The sequence below is a fragment of the Heliangelus exortis genome, chromosome 1 (assembly GCF_036169615.1).
Source record: "Heliangelus exortis chromosome 1, bHelExo1.hap1, whole genome shotgun sequence".
Taxonomy (NCBI): Eukaryota; Metazoa; Chordata; class Aves; order Apodiformes; family Trochilidae; genus Heliangelus; species Heliangelus exortis.
Window position 1 is genome coordinate 186,531,980 of NC_092422.1, and position 23,407 is coordinate 186,555,386.

Consider the following 23,407-nt stretch of genomic DNA (forward strand, 5'->3'; position numbering starts at 1 on the left):
GATCTGAAGTGACTTGATTATTTGCTATTAAAAGTTTTGGTTTTTTTAAGATGAGTATAGGAGAATCTGAATTAATGAAATAATAATGATCTTCTGAGGTTGCCTCTTAGTTAAATATATGATAGGCAAATAAATTGCTTCCTTTCCTGGTTTTGTAGATTAAAGCTCTGAATAGCACGTTTTGTTATCTGTTTAGGTATCAACTTAATAAATCAAGTAGCAATATTGACATATATCTTTGTGTTTACATGGGTGCTATGTACCTATGTCAACTTGCATGTGAACTGCAATATTATATATACCTATATAAATTGATACTGAAATTAGAAAATACTTTTTGTAAAGCTACTTAGTTACAGGAATCAACACCATTCAAATACTCAGTTCTTCAATTCATGGAATAAAGTACTGCATTACTCTTTCATATATGTGTTTTAGAAATGTAGTATTGGATTTGAAGTAATAGGCTTAGCAAAAGTACCTGATTAGATCTTTAGTGAAATATAGCAGTATCTAGGCAACCAGAATGGACAGGAAGTCTTTACAATTGTTCTAAACAGGTTGCTTTTAAAGAAGAAATCAATGTACTGTAATGAAAATTCATGTTGAAATTGTGAAGCAGGCTTATAATTTTTAGTATCTTCTAGAATTTAATATGACCTGTTTATTGAAATGAAATTACTGTTGGAATCACATGACTACCTGTATCCCATCTTCCATTTGCAAAGTTGCTAAATTAATTTCATGCATACAACTATATGTTAATTTTTTACAAGGATTAAGTTGTTGCTGTTTAGCTCCTAATACAAGTTGTTATCATTATGAATTTTAAGGACATTCTGAAACTTTTTTTTAACAGTTGCTAGTAAAGCTTAAGAGATTCTTGCCTGCTTTCTAAATCTGGACTGTACTACTGAAAATAATCCCTGCATGTTCTCTGATAAGCTGATAACCATTCTAGAAGCTCTGTGTTGCTTAAAAGAAGAGTACTCTTGCAGCATCTAGCTGAATGATTGTCTTTTCTGTGGCACTTTTAAATGATTAATTCATTATGTTGTTTTAATAATCACATTCATGGTCCCATTTAGACTTAGCTTGCTGCTGGAGTGGTCAGTTTAACTGGTATTTAATAATGGTCTGGTGAGGACCTGAAGAAAAGCATGATGAGGAACGGAGATACATGATTATGTGAATGGAGTAACAGAAATTCGTAGAGGCCAGTAAAGGGGAAAATGGGTGCAGAATAGGATTCTTTAAGTTTCTGCATTTCTGTGTCACTGTTAAGTATAGAATAGGATTTAGAAATAATGTGAAATTGTGTTCACCTCTAAGGTTCAGTTGGTAGACACGTTAAACTCTATTCAGACCCATTTATATTGAAACCTCATTGCTGGAATAGGAAATAGTGCCAGTCTTTCTCAAGGAGGGCACTGATTATAGCACATGATAAGAAAATGCAGGTAGGAATTTGTCTTTTTTGCAAGTCCAGGGTGTCATAGAACTATGTTTCTGTATGTTATTCTAGCCTACAGGTCATAGGCTTGATTAGTAAGTACTCTCCTACTTAGTACTTTGTGATGAATACAAGATGAAAGTGGACAAGACTTGTAACTGCCAGTTCAGTGTTCTAAGAGTAGAGAAGAAAATGGAGATAATAAAGTTATACTGATATTATAAATAGAATGCAGAGTGAATGTAGTACTGGAAGGCAATTCTGAAACTTTCTATGACTGGAGATAAATGTCTTGCTGTAAGAAAACTGGGAGTAAATCTTACTTTGAATGCTTGTTATTCAGAATCTGTCAGTGATATACTAGTCCACAATGGTGGAGTGAACATAAGTTGCTAAGACTTCTTAAGTATTGTCTGTATTCTTGATGCATTAAATATTTCTTGAAGTAGTTTGAAAGTGGATTTCTCATCCATATGGAGATTCAGTTACTGATCCTTAATAAATCCAGTAAAGTCTTAGCAAAACCATTATATGCTTCCTAAAGCTCTTAAAGACATTGACAGGGATTCCTTCTAATATGCTTTAGTGCCTCAATGTTTGCTAGCAAAGGATGTCATTTAATCCCTAGATTAGAGACTATTTAATTTATGTTTTCTGTTCCAGGAGGAACAGAGGGCCTTTGGGGATTAGTTTAGATCGAGCTTTGACAAAACATTTGTTTAAGGCCTAACAAGCTGCTATTCATGTAGGTATCTATCTTATTTCTCCCTTCTGGGCTTGTATGCAACTGCCTTTTTGAATGGCTTGGAATCTTTATATACTTGAAAAACTTTGTTTAATTTCAGACCAGTTAAATAAAAAGTCTGTTTAAACAAGAAAAAAAATCCAGATAAAAAAAAAAAAAAAGCCACAAATAATATTTTGCTTGTAGGTAGCTTTGTGTGAAAAGTGTATATAACAAAATAATAAGGTTTACATTATATGACATGAATTTTCTTTCCTTGTTCAAATATAAATAAGTTGTGAAAATGTTTGCATTTGATTAAGATCAGTGTAGATAGCTATACCTTTTAACATTGCAATCTGTCACTTTGGAAGTTCAGTTGGTGGAGATGGGGGTCATTTTGAAGTGAATTAGGGCACTACATGCTTATTGTTCTTATTTTTGTGGCTCTTTGTCCTTGAGCTACAGGATGATAAATGCTGTTAAGTTAGACTGAGAATTTGTATTAACTAAAGTTTTTTCACTACTTTTACAATAATGGGCTAACTTTCAATGTAAATATGTTTGCCCTGGTGTAAACTTTGACAGTATCCATTTATCTCACTTGCAGATCATGTCTTGGTGTTACATGACAAGTAGAGCTTTGAATAAAATCAGTAAAAATCCTCTCTTGATAAGAATGCATGCACTTTGCTTTCTGATTTTCCCAGCTCTTTGCACAGTTACGTATGAGGTAGCAGAGACAGTCAGGTTGGTCACAGTTGTAGATAATACATTAATAATGTTGATTGTAGATAATAATTAATAATTAATTGCAAGTGAAGCCTGATACTCTGTGCATTTTAACTTTTTTTATTGTCTCTCTCTCTACCAGAATAACCTGCATTAGGTATGCCTGTGTTGCAGTGGTAAATTTTTTGTAAAGTATCTTCGATTGTGATTTATGGTAGTCTGTTTAGTAGTAGAAGTTTTCTGTGGTAACTCAGTCACTGAACCTACCATCTTTGCAAACCTTATTTGTAGCTCAGTGAACAGTAAAATGCCATGAATGCCAACCACACCACACTGGCAAGAATAATGTTGGTGTGCTCTGGCTTTCTAGAGGTTTACTATGCATGTATTTGGATTATCTGGATGAGGCCTACTCTACTCTGTTGACAGACAGTGGCAGTAACTATTTTGGTAAACATCATAAGAGCAAAGGTGTTTCTTTTGGAGCATCAGCATTTATCTTGTGTAGTATGGCCATGCAATATCCACTCAAGCTCAGGGTCTAGAAGGTCTTTAATAGTGTTCTTTCATACCATAATTTCAGATTGTGTCGTGATTGTTTCTGAGTATGCTACTATATGTGGAAGAAGATAACCACACTTACTTCAAACGTTTTTAAGTTACAAATTTAGATCTTATTTTAATTTTGAAGGATTAGTTGTTTGCTATTGGTGAAGTTCCATTAGAAACAATAACAAGTTTCTGGACTTCGCATTCTGAGATTATGGAATCTTTTGGAGGATAGTAGTGTGGAGGCTGGCCTTTAATCCTATTAAGTGGTCAGCATTAACATGTTAAACCTGGAGCCATGAATGGTTTCACTGCTGATGATGCTGCATGTAATTGTCAAGCAACAAGCATGATAGCTGTGTGGTTTTCCTCTGAATGTGCATCCATTCACTTACTTAAATTCTGGCACAAGTAAGAGGTGTATTTTGAAACATTTGAGTCTCAGCTTGTTACAGTTGTGCTGGATGTGGTGTACCCCACAAAGGAAGCTACACCTCTATCCTCATTGAAGAAAATGCTTTAGATTTTGAGGTACAATGACACTGTCCCTCTCTAAGACAATGATCTTAAGACATCTCTGGAACGGTCTCAATAGATATGTCTTTTTAAAGTAGATTAAATTCCAGTGTGCCATATTTTCTTTTCAATGTTTCGGAGTTACTGAATAGAAGGTTTGGGACTGTGTTGTTGATCTGTGTTATGGCAAAGCAAGGAGTCCACAATATGGCTGTAGTATAAGTGATGCAGATAATGATAACAGGATTACTACTATATAGCAGTAGCTGTACAGCCAGTGATTTAAAACACCTGAGGAACATAAATATATGAACAGCTTTGAAAAGCTAGATATTATTTGTATTCAAAGCTGCATTTATTCGAGTGTGTTGTACATAAAATTGCATATTAACAAAAATTCTGCTAAGGTTTTTGCTTATCACATGCATCAAATTATAAGCGAAAAAAAAGATTTCATTAAACTTTTGTCATTAAAAGATACTGAAGACCGACTGAAAATTTGAAATAGCTGGAAACTTAATTCATACTTCTAAAGATAAAGTGAGTAGAAGGTAAGGTTTTCAAAATGGAGTGTGTGTTCAGCTTGTTTCACCATAAGCTTTATTTTTTTTAAAGGTTATATTGATAGAAAAATACACTTTCTTCATTGTTTCATACTCATCTAATTAACACAGCCTTTATCACTTGCTTATAAGTTTACTATAGTAATATCTAAGTGTTGAAGAAACTTAAAGCAGTTTATTGTCTAGACCTGAATAAACACACAGAATTTTAACCTGAGTTAATAGGCGATTGCTTCTTGAGGCAGTGTTTTCTATTAATGGTTTTGGAAATGTTTTATATTAATGGTTTTCTTAAATGATGTTGTGTATAAAATATACTGTCTATTTTGCTCTCTAGTACCGATTTCAAATGTTTACTGAGGTGCAATACTGAAGACCTAAGAAAGAATTAACTAGTTTTAAATTCCCTAACAAAACAAAAATTAATTACAAAAGTGGCAGTGGCTTGAAAGTTTAAATTATGCTTTTTCTGTAGAACTAAGCCAGCATGCAGCTACTGAAACCTTGAGAACTATCTCAAATCTTTTATCTGAGTCAGTGTCATAATTTTAGAATCTGCCACCTCCCTGGGCAGCCTATTTCATTGTCTGACCACTGTTTCTGTGAAAAAATTTTTCCTGATGCCCAGTCTGCCTACCTTGTTTTTCCTGATGCCCGGTCAACCTACCCTGTTGCAGCTTGAATCCTTTCCCTCTTGTTTGTTCAGTTGCTGTGAGAAGAGACCAGCACCAACCCTCTCTGCAATGTCCTTTCAGGTAGTTATAGAGAGTGATGAAGTCTGCCCCTCATCCTCCTCTTCCTCAAACTAAACAGTCCCAAGCCCCTCAATCATTCTTTGTAATATTTATTCTCCATGCCCCTTGCCAGCTTTGTTGTTCTCCTCTGCACTCCAGCACTTCTATATCTCTCTCATATTGATGTGCCCAAAACTGGACACAATGCTCAAGCTGTGTCCTTACCAGTGCTGAGTATGGGGGGGACAATCATGTCCGTACTTCTTCTGGACACACCATTTCTAATAAAATGTTTCTAATAGAATATCCAATAGAATGTTTCATTTAGTGGCCAGTCTGTCTAGTAGATGTGTGGCAGTAAGTTTCCCCTGTTGATTTCTTGTACTAGCATTGATGTATTTTTAATATAGTAACAAAGATTAGCAGCTTGAATTCTAATTTAAGTATCATGTTTGATAATGTGTCATAAGGTGATAAATTTATGAGATTATACTTCCAAGTTGTCTGTATGCTGTGTGCTTTTGTAAGAAATTACTCGCCTTATATAGAAACAGTAGAAATCACTGGGCTTTTAGCTTGTGCTGTGACCAGTTGCAGATGAGGAACAGGGCATCATTGATCTTATGCCTCCTACTGTACAAGACTAACATCTGACAGAACACTGGATAGGGGTTGTGGGGAGAGGACTTCACAGTAGATGAATCCAACAATTTACAAGTCGGTGTGTTCTCTTTTCAATTTTGACTGGGTCTATGTTTAAATGAATCTGATGCAAGTCTCAAAAGCTGAAAAGCATACACTGAAATTATTATATTGATTACTCTTGTCCATATTTGAATTATCTTCTGGGAACATCCAAGACCTACTCGATTGTGGGTTCTGTTCCTTTAGCTGACTTGCTGATTTAAAGCAAGTTGTACTCTTCAGGTTTTATCGTAACCCTTTTTTTTTTTTATATATAAATTTAATTTATTCAGTACACAATTAGCAAATATAGTCGACAAGTTAGAAATGTTACTATTAAGATGACAGCACTTACAAATAGCTTCTGTGATTGGGTGCATAAAACATTAGTTCCAGAAATTCGTAGTTCTGGAATGCTCGCTATGTAGGCTGTGTGTGGGATAATACATCATGAGACACCGAGTAGTTTAAAGCAACATTTTTGCTGACCTGTAGTTTTTAAATGACATTCTAGAATACTTAGTTCCTTCCAAACACTGACCTGCTTTGTTTGGAAAGCAAAAGATTATTGAACCTGTCTAAAATTGTGTACTACAGTTTCATCATAGTGAGTCATAGGAATAATAGAATGATTTAGGTTGGAAAAGTCTCTTAAGATCACAGAGTTCAATTGAGTCTATCTTTTTAGTATTTTTTAGTAAGTTTTTATGTGACTGGACAAATAGCATCTTGGAGAACTGAATACTGCTTTAGCTGTTTATTGAATGTATTTGAGCTTTGCTAGCCCTGCTCAGTTGCTTCGGTGACTGATCTGTTAAGTGGTTTTTTGGTTGGTTTTTTTGGTTGTCTTTTAAAGATACTTAGAACATGAAGACACTTTGATATTTCTCTCATATTGCCAAAGTTGAAAGTTGGCTTTGAAAGAGAAGTTATAATACAAATTTAGTCACACTTATCTGAGCTTCAAATTAACTGTGCCATGGATGGTGCTGTGCCACAGGGTTAGTCATAGGCTTGGGTTTATGTGGTAGGTACAAAATCACTGACTGCTTTCATAACTCATGCTGGAATTAGGGAAAACTTTGCATGGGACAAATACTAACTGTGTAAGTATTGATGTGTGATAGCTAAACTTTGAGACAGGAGACCCCTAATATTACAGGAGAATCTGTAGAGGAAAACATGGCTATGCTGTTTCCTGTCAGATTGTGCTGATTAAGTTGGGCATGCAGTGCCTTCACACTGGAAGTCTGTGTAATGAAGCATGAGGATCTACCTGCTTCATGGCTTGCAGGTGTAGTAACTTAATTGAAGTTGTATTCCCACTGAACTACATGAATAAAAGTTTAAAAATTCTGTGCTTTAAGTTGGATTTTCATGGGATATGTATTGTCATCTGTATTTTTTTGTGTGCGTGAGGAAGGCACAAAGGACATAGTGTGCAAGAGAAATGAAAAAACTTACGAGTTAAAATTTTCTTTTATTGGTGACCTAACAGGTATCTTAGACTTTCATTTAAAACCAAGCAAACAAAAAATACTCAGTGTTCTTTTACATTCAGAAGTGATACATTGCTGTTTTTCTAATCTGACCCAAACTGTCAGGTCTTTTTGTTGATTTTTTTTTATGTTAAACTAAAATAGTAATTGAGCCAGTAAGACTGTCTGTTCAAATTATTAGCAGAAGTGAAGCTGAAATCAAGTCCTACCCTTAAGTAGTAGGCAATAAATAGCATCCTTTACTAGATGATTGGGGAATATACAATTAAGTCTGTTTAAATTAGAGTGGGATTTGGTTGTGATACTTTAGCTAGCTCTGACATTTTATATGCAACTGTCACATGAAATAATAATGTTTGCTCCTATCTAAAACTTTCTAAAACAGTTAGTTCTCATTTTGCTGTACAGACAACCTATTCACACTGAGATGTAAAGGAGGACATTTTACAAATGCATCCATCAGAAACTACCTGCATTTGGTAGTGCAAAACCAATGGATCTCCTTTTGGTGTGGGACAGAAAAGTGTAATATTCCTACATACTTTGCGAAGTTTATTAGGCAAGCTGCAGGCATTTTATCATGCAGTTAGAAAAAAATAAACACAAAGCAAACACTACTGTCTACTTTCCATTAAATAAAATAGGGGAATGCATCTTCTAGTAACTAGATATTAGGTATTCTGTAATAAATGACCTAATTTTTTTTCATATGCATTGTGAGTGTTTGTGGTGCAATATAGTGTCTGAGAATTGTTGCTAGTCTTTCAAAAAATTTATTAAAAAAAAAAAAGTGTCTTTTACTTGGACATTAGCAAAAGATGGTATTAAGCAGTCATAGATTGATGTTGACAGGCCTACACATTCCTTAGCTACTTAATTCTGAAGAACACTTGCTCCTGTTGGTGCTAACACTCATTCTATTGTGTGTTGGCAGAAGGGAAGTGTAGCCTCATCAGTGGCAGTGCTGGGGAGGAGGTGGGACAGCATTTGGCAGTCAGTCTTAAGTTGGTTTCAATATGTCATGGAGCTACAGACTTCGTTTAATGGGAGGAATATCTCAAAAGGTATCAGTATGCAGTAGTCAAAGTACAGAAATATTCAGTTACAGTGACATCAAGTAATATTTGAAATTGGAAGAAACCTCTTGAGGTCATCGAGCTGAACCCTTGGCTCAAAGCCAGGCTAACATCAAAATAGACAATGCTGGCTACAGCCATGCCCAATTGAATCTTAAGGATCTCCAAGGCTGAGTTTTTATTTGCACTCTGTGCAATTGGTTCTGTTAGCTTAAGCTTTTCCACTGGGAAAGGTTCAGTACCCCTCCCCTTATGTCTCTGAAACTGTGTGTGCTGCTTCTTGATTGCCTCACATCTTTATGTTGTGCACCTCTGAGAAGCTTGCTTCTGTTTTCAGCTGCCTTAAATGGGTTTTATGGAGAGGACAGCAAATAGACACACACACACCTTCTCTCCCCTCCCTGGTCCAGTTTCTTGTATGCCATGTACACCAGTCTCCTAATCAACTAAGTGATCTTCTGCTGTGTGTCATCTAGTTCATCAGTATCTCGTTTACTAGATGCTGAGTTCAGAGCAATACGTGGTACTCGGGTACAGCATTTAGTGCTGACTGCTGGGGAATAACAGCTTCATTTTGACTCATTGACTGCAGTTTTGCCAGTGCAGCAGTGGTAGCTGTTGGCCGGAGGCAACCTGAACAACCACACAGCTACTTGATCACTCTCCCTTGGGACAAGGAGAAAGTAGAAGATGAAAAGATTGAGATAATGACATTTTAATATGGAAAGCAAAAGCTTGTATACACAAGCAAAGCAAAATGAGGAATTAATTCCCTGCATCCCACTGGGAGGCAGATGTTTGGTCACTCAGAGAAAGTGGGGGCTCTGGTTGTGTAGGAAGGATCGTATAACCATTTAAGTTGGAAGAGCCTTTTAAGATCCTAGAGTCCATCCATTAATGTAATGCTGTTAAGTCCACCACTAAACTATGTCCCTAAGCACATCTTCTACACAACTTGTAAAAAATTCCAGGGTTAATGACTCAGCCTGGGCAGCCTGTTCCAATACTTGACAATCCTTTCAGTGAAGAAATTTTTCCTAATATCCAATATAAACTTCTCCTGGCACAACTTGAAGCCAATTCCTTTTCTATTGCTCTTTACTTGGGAGAAGAGACTGGTGCCCACCTTGCTGCAACCTCCTTTCAGGCAGTTGTAGGGACCAATGAGATGTCTCCTTGGCTTCCTTTTCTCCAAACTAATCAGTGCAGCTCCCTCAGCTGTTCCTCGTAAGACTTGTGCTCCAGACCATTCACCATAATGACCCTTCCAAAGGTTATGACAAAAGCTAGACAGATACCATAATGTCTACCTTTTCTCCTTTTTTTCCCCAAGCTTTTACTGCTGAGGTATCACATGGTATGGAATATCTATCCCTTTATTCAACTTCTGTCAGTTGGCTTCTGTCCTGACTGTCTTTTCCCAGCCTATTTTCCACCCATGACGTACTTGCTAGGGGGTGGCAAAAGGGTGGAAAAGAGAAAAACCCTTGATGCTGTGGATGCATTTTTCAGTAGCAGTAAAAACACTACTGTGTGATCAACACTGGTTTAGCCACAGATCCAAAGCACAGCACCATATGGGCTGCTGTGAGGAAAGTTAACTCTGTTCCAGCCAGACCCAGTGCATCAGCTTAGTATTGTGGCTGACCTTCACTGTCACAAAGACCAGCTACTGACTCTTCAGCTTGTTGATTCCCACAGTTGTTTTCTGGAAGGTTTAGTACCAAGTCTGCATCATTGCATGGGTTATTCTGTGCCATTTGCAGGACTTCACATTTATCTCTGCTCACTGTCATGAGGTGCCTTTCATCTCAGTCCTCTAGTTTGTTGAGGACTCTGAATAGCACCTGTATCCAACACTGTCACCAATTCCTGGCTTCCTAGGCTGATGTCACCTGCACACTTGATGTGGGTGCATTCTATCCTGGTATCAGGTCATTAGCAAAGATGTTAAACACTATCAGACAAGCATCATCTCCTGAGTATTGCTGCTTCGCCAGACAGAGAGGGACCTTGGAGTTTGGATTGACAGGAAGCTGAACATGAGCCAGCAGTGTGCCCAGGTAGCCAAGAAGGCCAATGGCATCCTGGCCTGTATCAGGAACAGTGTGGCCAGCAGGTCCAAGGAAGTGATTCTGCCCCTGTACTCAGCGCTGGTGAGGCCACACCTCGAGTACTGTGTCCAGTTCTGGGCCCCTCAGTTTAGGAAGGATATCGAGGTCCTGGAGCAGGTCCAAAGGAGGGCAACCAGGCTGGTGAAGGGACTTGAACACAGATCCTATGAGGAGAGGCTGAGGGAGCTGAGGCTGTTCAGCCTGGAGAAGAGGAGGCTCAGAGGAGACCTCATCACTCTCTACAACTCCCTGAAAGGAGGTTGTAGCCAGGTGGGAGTTGGTCTCTTTTCCCAGGCAACCCTCAGCAAGACAAGAGGGCAGGGTCTTAAGTTGTGCTGGGGGAGGTTTAGGTTGAACATTAGAAAGAATTTCTTTACGGAGAGGGTGATCAGACATTGGAATGGGCTGCCCCAGGGAAGTAGTGGGTTCTCCGTCCCTGGAGATATTTAAAAAGAGACTGGATGTGGCACTCAGTGCCATGGTCTGGTAACTGCAGCGATAGTGGATCAAGGGTTGGACTTGATGATCTCTGAGGTCCCTTCCAACCCAGCCAATTCTATGATTCTAACTGGCTTAGGTTATAAAGTGTTGACTGCAAGCCTTTAAATCTGGCTTTCTAGGCAGGTTTTCAGACACCTTGAAGTTGATATTTACCCAGTTTGGTAGAAGGATGCTATGGGAGGTGGCATCAGAAGCCTTACTAAAGTCAAAATAAATGATATCTGTCTCCTTCATCCCCAAAACCAGCTGTTTCCTCGCAAAAAGTTACCAAGTTAGGCACAGTTTGTGCTTTGTAAATCCATGCTGGCAATTGCCAGTCCTCTTTTTTCTTAATTTATGTGTCTGGGAGTAACTTCCAGTGATATTTGCTCTGAAGAATGGGGTGAAGCTGACTGGCTCATAATGCCTCAGATTCCTCTTCTTGTTTTTTTTTTCATTTGAAGATGAATAAATACAGCTTTTATCAGTGGCTTGCTGCTGCGAACACAGTGTCCTGTAAATAAGAGTGTTCTTTGGTTATATTAGAATTGGACAAGTGCTGATCTGTTTGCATTAGAAACACCTGCAGACTGTGTGAAAATTGTACTTATTTCTGTGAAACTATATTGAGAAAAAGTATAAGGGTGAGAATTCAGCATGTCACAGATAAACTGGGAGCATAGTGGTTGAAGGATTAGATCACAACTCCCAGTTCTGTAATTTTTTCAGAGAAAGAAGCATGCTAAAAAAGTGGAGATAAAGCTGTGGTTGTTGAGACAGCAATAATTACATTTTTGTATTTTCTCATCTGCTGACATGCTAATTGTTTTGTAAGATTTCTGTTTTAACATAGCATTATTTTGTTTTGGGGGGGGGTTGGAATGAATTGTTTGGAGTGTTTTGTGGGTTTTTTTGGTGTTTGTGGTAGGTCTCGGTTTTTTGCTGTTGTTGAGTGTGGAGAGTGGTATCAGCATGTCTGGCAAAGCTCATGGAATCATTTCCAACAAAAAGTAGTCATACTCTGTTGGTTTATTCTTGCAAGGGCCGAAAGGTGTACACTAGGACTAGAACGTGGAAGAGTTTGAAGATGTTAATTTACAATGCTGAAGACCATTAAATATAGTGTCAAGAACTTACAAAGGAGACTTTTGGTTTGGTGTTGATTAGAAGGCAGAGGAATTGAGCTTCAGACCCATTTGAAGTTGGACAACTGATCATGTGTTTGCATTAGGAAGACCAGCAGAGTCTGTAAAGACTATGCTCATTTCTGTAAAAAGAAGTAGAGACTTCATAGAGCTGGATGATTTGTTCTGAAAATGTGTCAGTTTTGAAACTTTCAACTCGGACACATTTTGGTATTAAAAATTAATTTTTAACAAATGTACTTTTAACTGTTGAAGATTTTTACATTGATTAGGTAGTTGAGGTGTAGAAACTAAATGTATTTTCAAAGATTAATAAAAGTCTAATGAATTTTCACACATTTACTTTTTAGGAGCTGGTGAATCAGGAAAAAGCACAATTGTCAAACAAATGAAGTAAGTATCATGAAATACTGTTATGTAAAGTTTTTTATTATTACTATTTTATTTGAATAGAGAATTTATTTTTTTTTCCTTCCATAGGATTATCCATGAAGCTGGTTATTCAGAAGAAGAATGTAAACAGTACAAAGCTGTTGTCTACAGTAACACTATTCAGTCCATTATTGCTATCATTAGAGCAATGGGGAGGTTGAAGATAGACTTTGGTGATGCAACCAGGGCTGTGAGTATTGAAGTATCTGTACAGATACACAGCTGGAATACCAATTCATTTTCAATTTTTGCCTATTATTGTGTCCTGAAAAAAAAATCTTGGGATACAAAAATTTTCTTCATAGGATGCAAAATTTGATTGAAAATGAAATGCCAGTGGTCTTTACACAGCAGGTTGACTAATAGAGCAATCAGCACTGGGTTGTTTCGTGACAATTTTGTTTAGAAAAAATTCTCCAGATTTCATCTACATGTGAAGAAATAAGCATCTGAGTCTTGGAGTTTTTGAAAAACATTAAACTATACAGTCATGTCTATTTATTTGAGTGGGCTTGTGAGCTGCTCTGTAAGTCACTGAAGTTAGACATCTTCATGTTCCTTGAAATCACAAATTAAATATGTAGACATCTAGCTGTCTACAGCTGTCTACAGGCAGTACATCTTAATTGGATCATAGGCACAGGAGTGCTTAAACCATTTCCAGCCTCTGAGGTTGTTCCTGTTTCATACTGATTTCCAATGTGGAAGTTTTCCATGTGCAAAGAGGGGGCAGGGGTATAGCCTTTCTGCTAGTATCTCTTTTTTTATGGTACAATATGGATTAAGGATTTTTCCCAAGAAATAAGAAACCTTTTTCTAAGCTTTTGTTCACCTTTCCCATCTCATTTCATCTGACATCCTGCATACAAGCCTCTGCATTCCACCTATTGAAGATGGTCTGTAGAATTGATTTTTTTTTTTGGCTTACTGTTTCTTGCATCCTATACTCCTTGCCTATGGTGACCCTAATTATGTCCGTTTTTGAACAGGAGGTGAGAGGCTCTGAATCACTCTGGAAAATGCTTAGGTCAAGTGTTTTTGCCTGTCCTCTGATTACAAGAATCTTCTCTGTGCTGCAGTGCTGAAATTGATCACTGAATTTCTTAGTCTGAGTAGCACTGAGATTTAGTTTAGGATGTGTTCCTTTATTTTCTTCTCAAAGAAATCAATGTCAGAATATGGAATGCTCACCAGTACGGTTTTTGAAGCAGGAGCTAGCCACATTATGACTGTCTTGCTGGAAGTATGGAGGAAGTGTTTTTTCTGTTTATGTATTGAAATAAGGATGTTAGGTAGTCAGAAGGATATTTTGTAATAATTAGGTTTTTTAGGTAATTTTGAAGTTGAATTACACTTTGGGAGGTGAGTAGGGTTTTGAAAAATAAGAAACAATATGTAAATTTTTCATTTATGACAAAGTCTTGTGTCCAAGATGTTATCAGTTGCTTTAAATGAAAAGTACAAATATTATGGAGTATACCTTCAGTGACCTTGTGAAATGTGTTATGTATGGTTATCACAAGGAAGGAAAACATAAGATTACATGAAGTTGTATCTGAAGCCTAAATCTGATTGAGATTAATTTTATTAATGTAATTATTAATTTAATTATTAATTTTTAACTTTTTGTTTTGCTCTTTTGTACTTTATGTACTTGTTAGTTCTACCTGAAACATCTTCAGTTGTAGAGAGAACTATTAAAAACTTTTCTTTTCATTGGTTATTCCTTTTGTTTTCATTGGTTATCCCTCTCTACCTTTGTTATCTTTGCTGTTGCTTTGCCTTAGGATCAATGTTTTCCAAGGAGGCAACAGTGTCTTCTCATGTGTTAGTTCAGTATTTGTGTGATGGAGTTCTCTCTGGAGTCTGGCACTTTATGCTGGAAAGAGCCAGATGGTAGAACTTATGTTACTAAGTATGTAGTAAGAGAAAACGGAGGAGGAGTAAATTTAGGTGTTAGCAGATAAAATAACTAACAAGATTTTGAGGAGTATTTTATAGATGGTATCAGTTTGAATTCATCTGAGTTTTCGGGCTTCAAAGAGAAATGATGAGGCAAACTTCTGTCAGTGGTAATCTTAAAACAGCTGTCCATCCCTTTGCACTTGGGCCTGTCTTGGTGGTCCAAATTATTTTTTCAGAGCCTTACTGCTATTCAGTATTAGGTTTTTGCCAGTTGTAAAGTCAGAAATGGAAAAAGAAGTTCAGCACTTGTGTTATGCATCAGTCTCACTTTAAAAAAACTAATGAGTCGTTACTCCTCTATTATAGCGTATAAAATTTTAAAATTTTATTCTACTTTGTTGTAATTTTGTCATTTTGGGGCAAAAAAAGCTCAAAAATTTAACTCATGATGAACACTTACATTCAGATACTTTTACTTGAAGTTTTGAGGTGAATTTGTAAGGATTTTACTCTGAATGGGATAAGATTGTCTGGAAAATTATATACTCATTATTTGTTTCGTAAGAATAACAGTAAAACAGTGAGCTGAACATTTTCCTTTTTCAAGCTCAGTCATGGGAGCATGAATTATACCAGCAGCTTTAGTAGTGGTCAGTCTTGAGACTGGTGTATCTTCCTTTGTCCTACAGGATGTTTCACTACTAAAGCAGAAGCTGCATTTTGAGAGACAATGATTGTGCTTTAGAGGACTGCGGACCATTTTCTGAATATGAAATTTGCTGTAATTTGATGGTTAAATAAGTTCCTTTACATTATTATTTTTGAAATCTGGTAAAAAAATAGTGACACCTAGGAGAGGAAGCTACCTTCTTGAAAACAGGAGTTGATCGTTGCGTACTCCCTCTCTTGTCTGTAGTACTTGTTATCCTCAGAAAAGGGAGTATGGGTGTAACAGACCACTTTTTATTATTAATGTTTGGACTTTTAAAAAGCTGAAATGGATTATCTTGTTCCTCCTTCCATTTCCCCTTCCTCCCATTTTAAAGCATGTAGAGATTAGAGCTACTTGAAACAAGAATAAATCTTGTATGTTTGAAAGTCAGACCATGTCAAGTATAAAATGGTGTAGTTCATGACAAAACTGTCAGTTTCTAAGCTGTTTCCATCCTGTGTCTTAATATAGTTGCTCTTCTTCAAGATCGACTGCTCTATGAGCTGTAGGTCCTTGACATTTGCATCCACAAAGAATATTCAAAATCAGAATTGTCATTCAGGTTTCTTTTATGTAGGCATGTTGCTGAACTACAGTCTGAGTCTGAGACTGTCCAACCCTTTCATCTTTACTTTGCTTTATATAATTACAGTGCAGTCTGAATTAACTACATTTATAATTTAGTGTAATTTTTATTAGTTGTCTACAATGAACAATCTTTTGCATGCACAGTAGTCAGTATTCTGTTAATTTGTTTTACAAATCTTCATTTTTAGGCTTGTAACAAGTTTGAATTATATGTATATGTATCTACATATATATATACATCTCTTCAAATTTGCCTTGAGTTGACTGAACTGTAAACTTTTTGGTTTCAGGCTGTAAATATCAGTACTACTGGAGCCATCTGCAAAAGATTTCCCTGTTAGCTCTCATAGTCTTTGATTATTAAAGTCTACAGAGGAGAGTATCCTTAGAACACTTACACTACTTTCTCTGGTTATCCTGGAAATGTTTGTTTTTCTCAGCTAGTTGTTTGAACAGCAGAAGTGATATAACCTGATCTTTCTGCAGATTTGCATCTTCATCTTCATTTACTGTTTTGTGAGAATAACTGTATGTTGCTTTTTTTAAATCCTCCTTTTTTTTCTAACTACTTTCAGTTCCCAGCTGATATGTACCCAGCTCTCTCTCCTCCCTCCTTTTCAGTTATTTCCTGTTCTCTTTCTTTTAATTATTTGACAGACATTATATGCTGTGGGTAGTAGTTGCAAGCCACAAGTATGCTGACTTTTTCTGGCTGACATACCTTGGCATTACCTCACATACATGTAATAAACAAGGTCAACCAGCTACCTACGGGAGGGTACTGCTGTGGATCTTGTTCCTTTGCCCAGCTGCTATCTCCTTTTTTCAATAACTTACAGATCTAACATTTTTAGCTTTCTTCCCACTGTCAAAATCAGAAGATAGCCAACTGGTCAAGTTCTGTTAAAGAAGACTGGTGGATTGACAATCTGTGTGCCATTAGCCTCACTCTCAAAGGCAGTCATTATATGTAATGCATTTGCTTTCTTAAAGATCTCGATGTTTACTTAATAGCATGTTACCAAAAAAACTTGATATCTGTAGAATAATAAAGGTAAGGGATTTATCTAGAAATAAGAAATATTTGCACAGTTTGGGAAGAAATGATTATTTGTCACATTCAGAGTTGTTTTTTGAAGCTTAGGTGATTAATGTGTTTTCTTGAATGAATCAATGTATGTCTGCATTTCTGAAGGTTCTAGTACACATTGTAACTATTCTATTAATTTTGTGGTATTTGCTAAGCATATAAGGTTAACTATAAACTTCAGCATAGAGTATCTTACTTGTGTTTGTAGGAGCTTAGTTCTAGTTATAAATATATAAACAGATCAGGAGAATCTTTATCAGCTAATGAGAAATTCAGTTTACTAGTCTTTTTCTGCTGTTGAACAATGTAGATATTGCTATTCTATGCAGAGAACTAAATCAAGTTGTTTTCCCTCACATTTTTCTGTTTGCTTACAATTCTCACTTACCAGGTTAAGAAATTCATTTACTGAATATAGTCCTTAGGTGATAATACTTCTTTTGTAATTCTCAATGTTTGTCTCTCCACTTTGTTTGCATCCTACAGGATGATGCTCGTCAGCTCTTTGTGTTAGCTGGAGCAGCAGAAGAAGGATTTATGACAACAGAGCTTGCTGGAGTTATCAAGAGACTGTGGAAAGACAGTGGAGTTCAAGCTTGTTTCAACAGATCTAGAGAATACCAGCTTAATGACTCTGCTGCCTAGTAAGTGCTATGTGACAAATAAGATTTTCTTTGTCTTGTAATAGTTGCTAAAGAAATGAAAGGGAAGGCTCATCTTTTGAGTCATTCTGCTCCATGTATGTGGAAAATTTAGAAGAATCTGAACAAAGATATTGTCTACTTAGGTCAAAATGTTGCAACTAGGCTTCTGGGTTGGAAAGGAAGAGCTGTGGTATAATTCCAAATTTTACTTCAAGTTCTGACTGGTTGTCTCATTATTTTGAGGAAGACAAAAATCGCTTTAGGGTGCTTTAATAGCATTTTTATTACAAAAATGTGGCTCGAGTACCTGTTCAATACCTGAACATGTCCAGGAAACGATTACATGATGTGTCTGTATTACTGAGGATACTACTTTTATGCTTGTAGTAGAATTTCTACTGTAGTTCAACATGGCTGCATTTTCTTTGTGAATTAACCATTACTGTTAAAAATGTGTTGAGCAGAGGTAACAATCAGAATGTGTCTTCTATGCTAGGGTGCTTAATTAAAAAAAAAAACCAAACAATAAGGTGTCAAGGGTATGAGAGCTAAGATGTGATGGCAGCAAGTAATGGTAAGTCAGTCAAGGAAGAGAGTCTGTCAAGGGTGAGTTAAGATGGTAAAGAATGGCATAGCAGTGATAATGGCCATATGGGGCATTTTTTTAAAGCTTTATCATTCTGAATTAATATATAGAACTTGAAGTTGTTTTTTACTTTCCATAAAATAAGGTGTTTCTGTTCTTTAGAATAACTGTACATAAACAAACGTGGGTGAGGGAGCTGTGAGAAGACTGTAGCTGGAGTAATGTAATTACGGGCATGCTGAATTAATAGAAAAATGATCAAATTGCGTTGAAATAACGCTGATACTTCCAGCATGATTACTTGTTTTCTGAAGTTGTTCAAAGGATACAAAGAATAGATGGTAACAAGCTGATCTCACAATGGCAGATCTCATGCCTTGAGAGAGAGCACTTGTATAATCTTTCTTCAATATGGAGCACTTAATTTGGAGTATCAGCTACCTGTTAACGCCCCCTGTTCTCTTTTGTTGTTTTTATATAACTCTACCTCCAGTTAAATAAGAATGCTATGCTAGCTATGCAATTTGATGCTTAAAATTTACAGATTCTGGTTAGACTGAAAGAACAACATATAAAGCCTTCCATATTTACTATGGGAAAAGCACAAATAATATTTGTATGTTTTAGAAACACTGGGCTTCTTGGCCTGAATCACTGCAATTTGGCAATAAAAGTATACTACTGTTAAAAATGTATGCAATTAGAAACTCTCAATAGAAAACTAATCTTTATCTAGGCATTTTCTTAAACAAATTAATTTGGGCCAAAGCACTTGGTTGTTCTTTTCATACCAATTACCAATTCCAGTGTTGGGCTTTTGTTACAGTTGTAGTTTAGCTGATTACAAATATGATCTTATAGTTGGTGCAAATAACATTGTTGTACACGGAACCATGTTTGCATTTTGGGATTTCTAAAACTTCTTTATGGTGGAGTCAATTGCATACACTTTTTTTCTTCTAGCATGGAATATCTTTGTTTCCCCAAAGTTTATTTCAAACTTGGAAAATTTAAGGAAATAATGTGTCTTGCCTTTTGTCTTATCTCAAAGAAAACTATTGTATAAAAGTCAAGCAAAATACGACTAGATCTAGAACTTCTTTAATTCTTTGTAATTATCTTATTACTATTTTTTGAATAACTGAAAACAGTATTTATTTTTACCTTCAGCTACCTGAATGACTTGGACAGGATAGCACAAACCAGCTACATTCCAACCCAACAGGACGTTCTCAGAACTAGAGTGAAAACTACAGGAATAGTGGAAACTCACTTTACTTTCAAAGATCTTCATTTTAAGTATGTAAATGGTTCTTCATTTTCATCTGTCAGCTACAGTTTTTTTAAAGTTCTAGAGGATGGACTTTCAACTGCTTAATTTAACAAATTTTTCTAACCACAACTTCGATTTATTCCACCCCAATTTTTTTTCTTTCTGGAAAAAAAAATTCCTCATGCTTAACTCAATGTTTTAAAGGGATGTCAGAGTCTTTGGAACTCCTGTCATCAGTATGCTGATATTAAATAATAAATGCTTTGGTTTTATTGGAAGATTTTGTAAAGTTATTTTACATGTAAATTAGATCTCGATAGATTCAGTTCTCTGCCATGTTAAATAGCAGCTCTATCAGATTCTTTTAAATTTAGTGGGAGAGATGTAGGCTTAGTAATGTTTGCTGGTCTTGTATGAACGAGTAAATCCATTTTCCTGAAGAACTGGATTCAAATATACACTTGGTAGTACTTTATTTAGTGATGAAAGGATGTTACTTGCGTTGCTTGTGGTGTGGGATTTACAAAATAATGTTAATATTCTGAACATTTTATGTTTGTAGACACTCATGATGAAAGCACAGTGTAGTATAAATGCAATAAAATTCTACCTCCGACTGGTGTCAGGAAGAATGAGAAGCAAATAAAGCTCAGATTGTATCTGCATTTACATCATGCAGAGTTTGTTGTCTGCAAATATATTTCTTCAGTATCTTCATGGAAAATATTTTTTTTATGTAAATGCATATAAGCACTGTAATATGGATGATTCAGGGACATTAGTACAGTGGAAATATTTCCACTGTATTTTGTTTCCTTGTTTTAGGGCTTAAGTATATAAAAATCATACTCATCCGTAAAATAATAGCTCGTAAATGGGAAAAATCTCCTGTAAACCCAAGGAGGATATGCTTAGCCAAGCCTTGAGAGAATTGTTCAGTATAGTCTGAGAAGATATCTAGTTTCTCACTCATCTTCTAATGTTTCTTGTTTGGTTTCCTGTTATATGTGGGTTTAAATTTTTCTACACTCCCAGTCTGTGCTGATTATTAGGACGATGTGATTACGGTCCTATAAAATCCTGCATACAGACTATATGAATGAACTCCTATAAAATGTGTAACTTTAAGAGAGGCCTTGGGAAGTATTTACCTATAATGTGTTGCCTTAGGAGACAGACTTAATGAGGTATTGGAAGGACTTGAAAGTATATTCCTACATAGCATTGAAAAGAACTTTTAAGATGAACTGGAGGCATATGAGACCTGATTGTATGAAGATGAAGGTACCTAAATAGGACTATCTGTGCAATATTGTGTACTTCAGGTTTTTTCATTATCTTTTCTGTCCCCTTTTGCTGTTTAGATTGAGGCTGAGCATTATTTCCTTCTTCTGTGAAGTACTTAGTGTAGCTTTGATCTTTGTTTTTTGATCAGAAAGCAGTGTCTGTGTTCTAATTTGTTTCTTTCTCTGCTTATTTTTACTCTGGTTTGTTAAAATAAAAATCTAGCGACTCAGAACACTTCAAGATTTCTAAAAAAAACCCTGTAATTGTATCTCTTGAAGTGCAATTTACCTAGTCACGCAGTACATTAGCATAAAATCAGTAGGGTTTTTTTTATCTATCCTGTGCTCCTCCTCCCTCTGCAGTCTTATAGCCCAGGGCAGACAGGAAAGGGGTTGATAAAAAACACAGGCTGCTTTTAATAAGTATTTAATATGTGAGACTTTCTGGATTTGTGTCATGTTTTTATTAACATGTTTTTATTAACCTGCTTCAAAAAAAAAATAATTGTAGAATTGAGAGTCTTTTACAAGGTTGGTGACTGGAATGAGTATTTTGTATAACCTCAAAAGAGAATTGACCTTTGACCCTTGTCATGTTTTGTATGGGTACTGGAATCATGTTCTACACTTAAATAGATGCAGAACATAGCAAATCTGGCAACATTGGATCTCAAAAATACTGTGCTACTGAAAGGATCTTCCATAAGTCCTTAAATTTGCACAATTGCAGATAACCAATTTATCTGCATTTAATACAGAAAGCTACTCATTTAATGCAGCTAAGTAAAGTATCTTGGTAGAGTGGTGACTGGAAAGAATTGTCTTTGTTGCTTTACATTTAGTTAATGAAGTAATTTGTCTGAATGTGGCATAGTCACCTTGTAATCTCATTACAGCAGTCTGTTTTCTTTTAAGTAATGGAAAGTCATTGAAGCATTTCCAGATACCTTCATTCTTTTATATAAGGGGGATAGATTCAGCTGTTACGAATTTAAGTTCCTTCAGCACTGCCTTGTGTTCTTTTAAGTTCATTGTAGACTGACTTACCTTGTATATATACCTTATGGTTCTTTTGAGTAGTCAAACCATGGACAGTATTATGAATTTTAACACCTGAGGCAAGTGCTTAAAAGATGGGTTTGCATACCACCCAGTGTGTGCAGTCTCATTAGAAACTGGAATCTGCAAATAGTTCTTTCAAAACTTAAAAAAAATAAAAAATATCTGCAGACAAACAGCTTTGAGAATTTCAGTCTTTTGGGACTATGACCTAACAGGCCTCTCAGTATGACTTCTAAAAGGGCAGACAGAAAGCTTATGAACTTTCAGGCTTCTACTCTGTTTAAAGTGGTTAGTTTTTCTGAAAGATACATGTAGCCTCTTTTTTTTTTTTTTAAAGAATTTTGTGTGCCAAATAATTTTTCTGTGTTTCTTTGTACTCATATCATATGAAAAAGAAAGTTCTTTACATAAAATAATCCTTCAGGTTATTACTTGCTTTTTCAGTGTTCACTGCAAAACTGTGGTGCCAGGACTACATCCAGCACTAGATTTTAGTGAATAAATCCTTCAAAGATGAGTGCAAGAAGATGGTTTGCATAAAGAACTGGGAGTTTGTTGCATGCACTGCTAGAAAGGCAACTCCTAATTGAGACAAGCATCAGTAGGGAAGTACCCCACTGGCAGAGACACTGTTCTGAAGTGAAGCAAACATTTTTTGCTGAAATCAATATATGCAAATACAAACTGGAAATCTCACCTCCATGTTCTAGAAGTTGTCTGTCTTTTTAAAAGTTTTTATGCCTTTTTAAAAGTTTTGTGATCAGACTTACAAAGCTTACTTCATATAAATTCAGATTAGCATTCAGAAAGCTAGAAATTCCAAAGTTCATTCCCTGTTTTTCACTTCTGTTTTGCAGAATGTTTGATGTTGGAGGCCAAAGATCAGAGCGGAAGAAGTGGATTCATTGTTTCGAGGGTGTTACAGCGATTATTTTTTGTGTGGCATTAAGTGATTATGACTTGGTCTTGGCTGAAGATGAGGAAATGGCAAGTACCTCATTTGAAAAAGAGGATAGTTGTTGGAAAGAAACTTAAGTTTTAATGGCAAACTATATATACTTCTTTTAGAGTATTACTACTTCATATGATGTACAGGGATTTGTGTGAAAGGTTTTAGAGAAATGGTGGTAGAATTCGTATTTTCAGATTTCATATATGGAAATAATACGAAAGTACATAGTATGGAATTGGTTGGCTTACCTGTTTCTACTGTACTGCATGTCTTCTTTTCCTTTCCTTCCTCAGGATTTGGTTTTTTTTTCTTTCCAAATGTTTCTCTGATCTTTCTTAGTTACAGAAATTTCTTTTTACCCATCCAACCTCTCACTTCTTTCTCCTCTTTCAAGGCGTGACTCCTCCCATGTCAGTATGCACAAAGTGCATGCTTTTTACTATTTGAGGGATCTAAAGTCATGCCTACCTATTATGTGTGAATCATCAAATTTCTGTGCTTTTCCTCATGTTCTGCAGCTTCTTACAAATTACAGTTTGGGGAGGAAAGAAAAATGAACCTTCCAAGTGAATTGTAGTCAGAGAAGGTCATAGCTGCTACTTAAAAGA

At 36.1% G+C, this 23,407-nt stretch overlaps 1 protein-coding gene across 1 annotated transcript in view; it reads left to right on the forward strand.

Moving 5' to 3' along the window:
* Positions 1-23,407, forward strand: part of GNAI1 (G protein subunit alpha i1) — a 32,349-nt gene that overhangs the window by 5,478 nt on the left and 3,464 nt on the right. Inside the window, exons 3-7 of the mRNA XM_071734036.1 lie at positions 12,620-12,662; positions 12,750-12,891; positions 17,483-17,640; positions 19,397-19,525; positions 22,705-22,834. Coding sequence (XP_071590137.1) covers positions 12,620-12,662; positions 12,750-12,891; positions 17,483-17,640; positions 19,397-19,525; positions 22,705-22,834 — 602 coding nt within the window. The remainder of the gene's footprint in view (positions 1-12,619; positions 12,663-12,749; positions 12,892-17,482; positions 17,641-19,396; positions 19,526-22,704; positions 22,835-23,407) is intronic.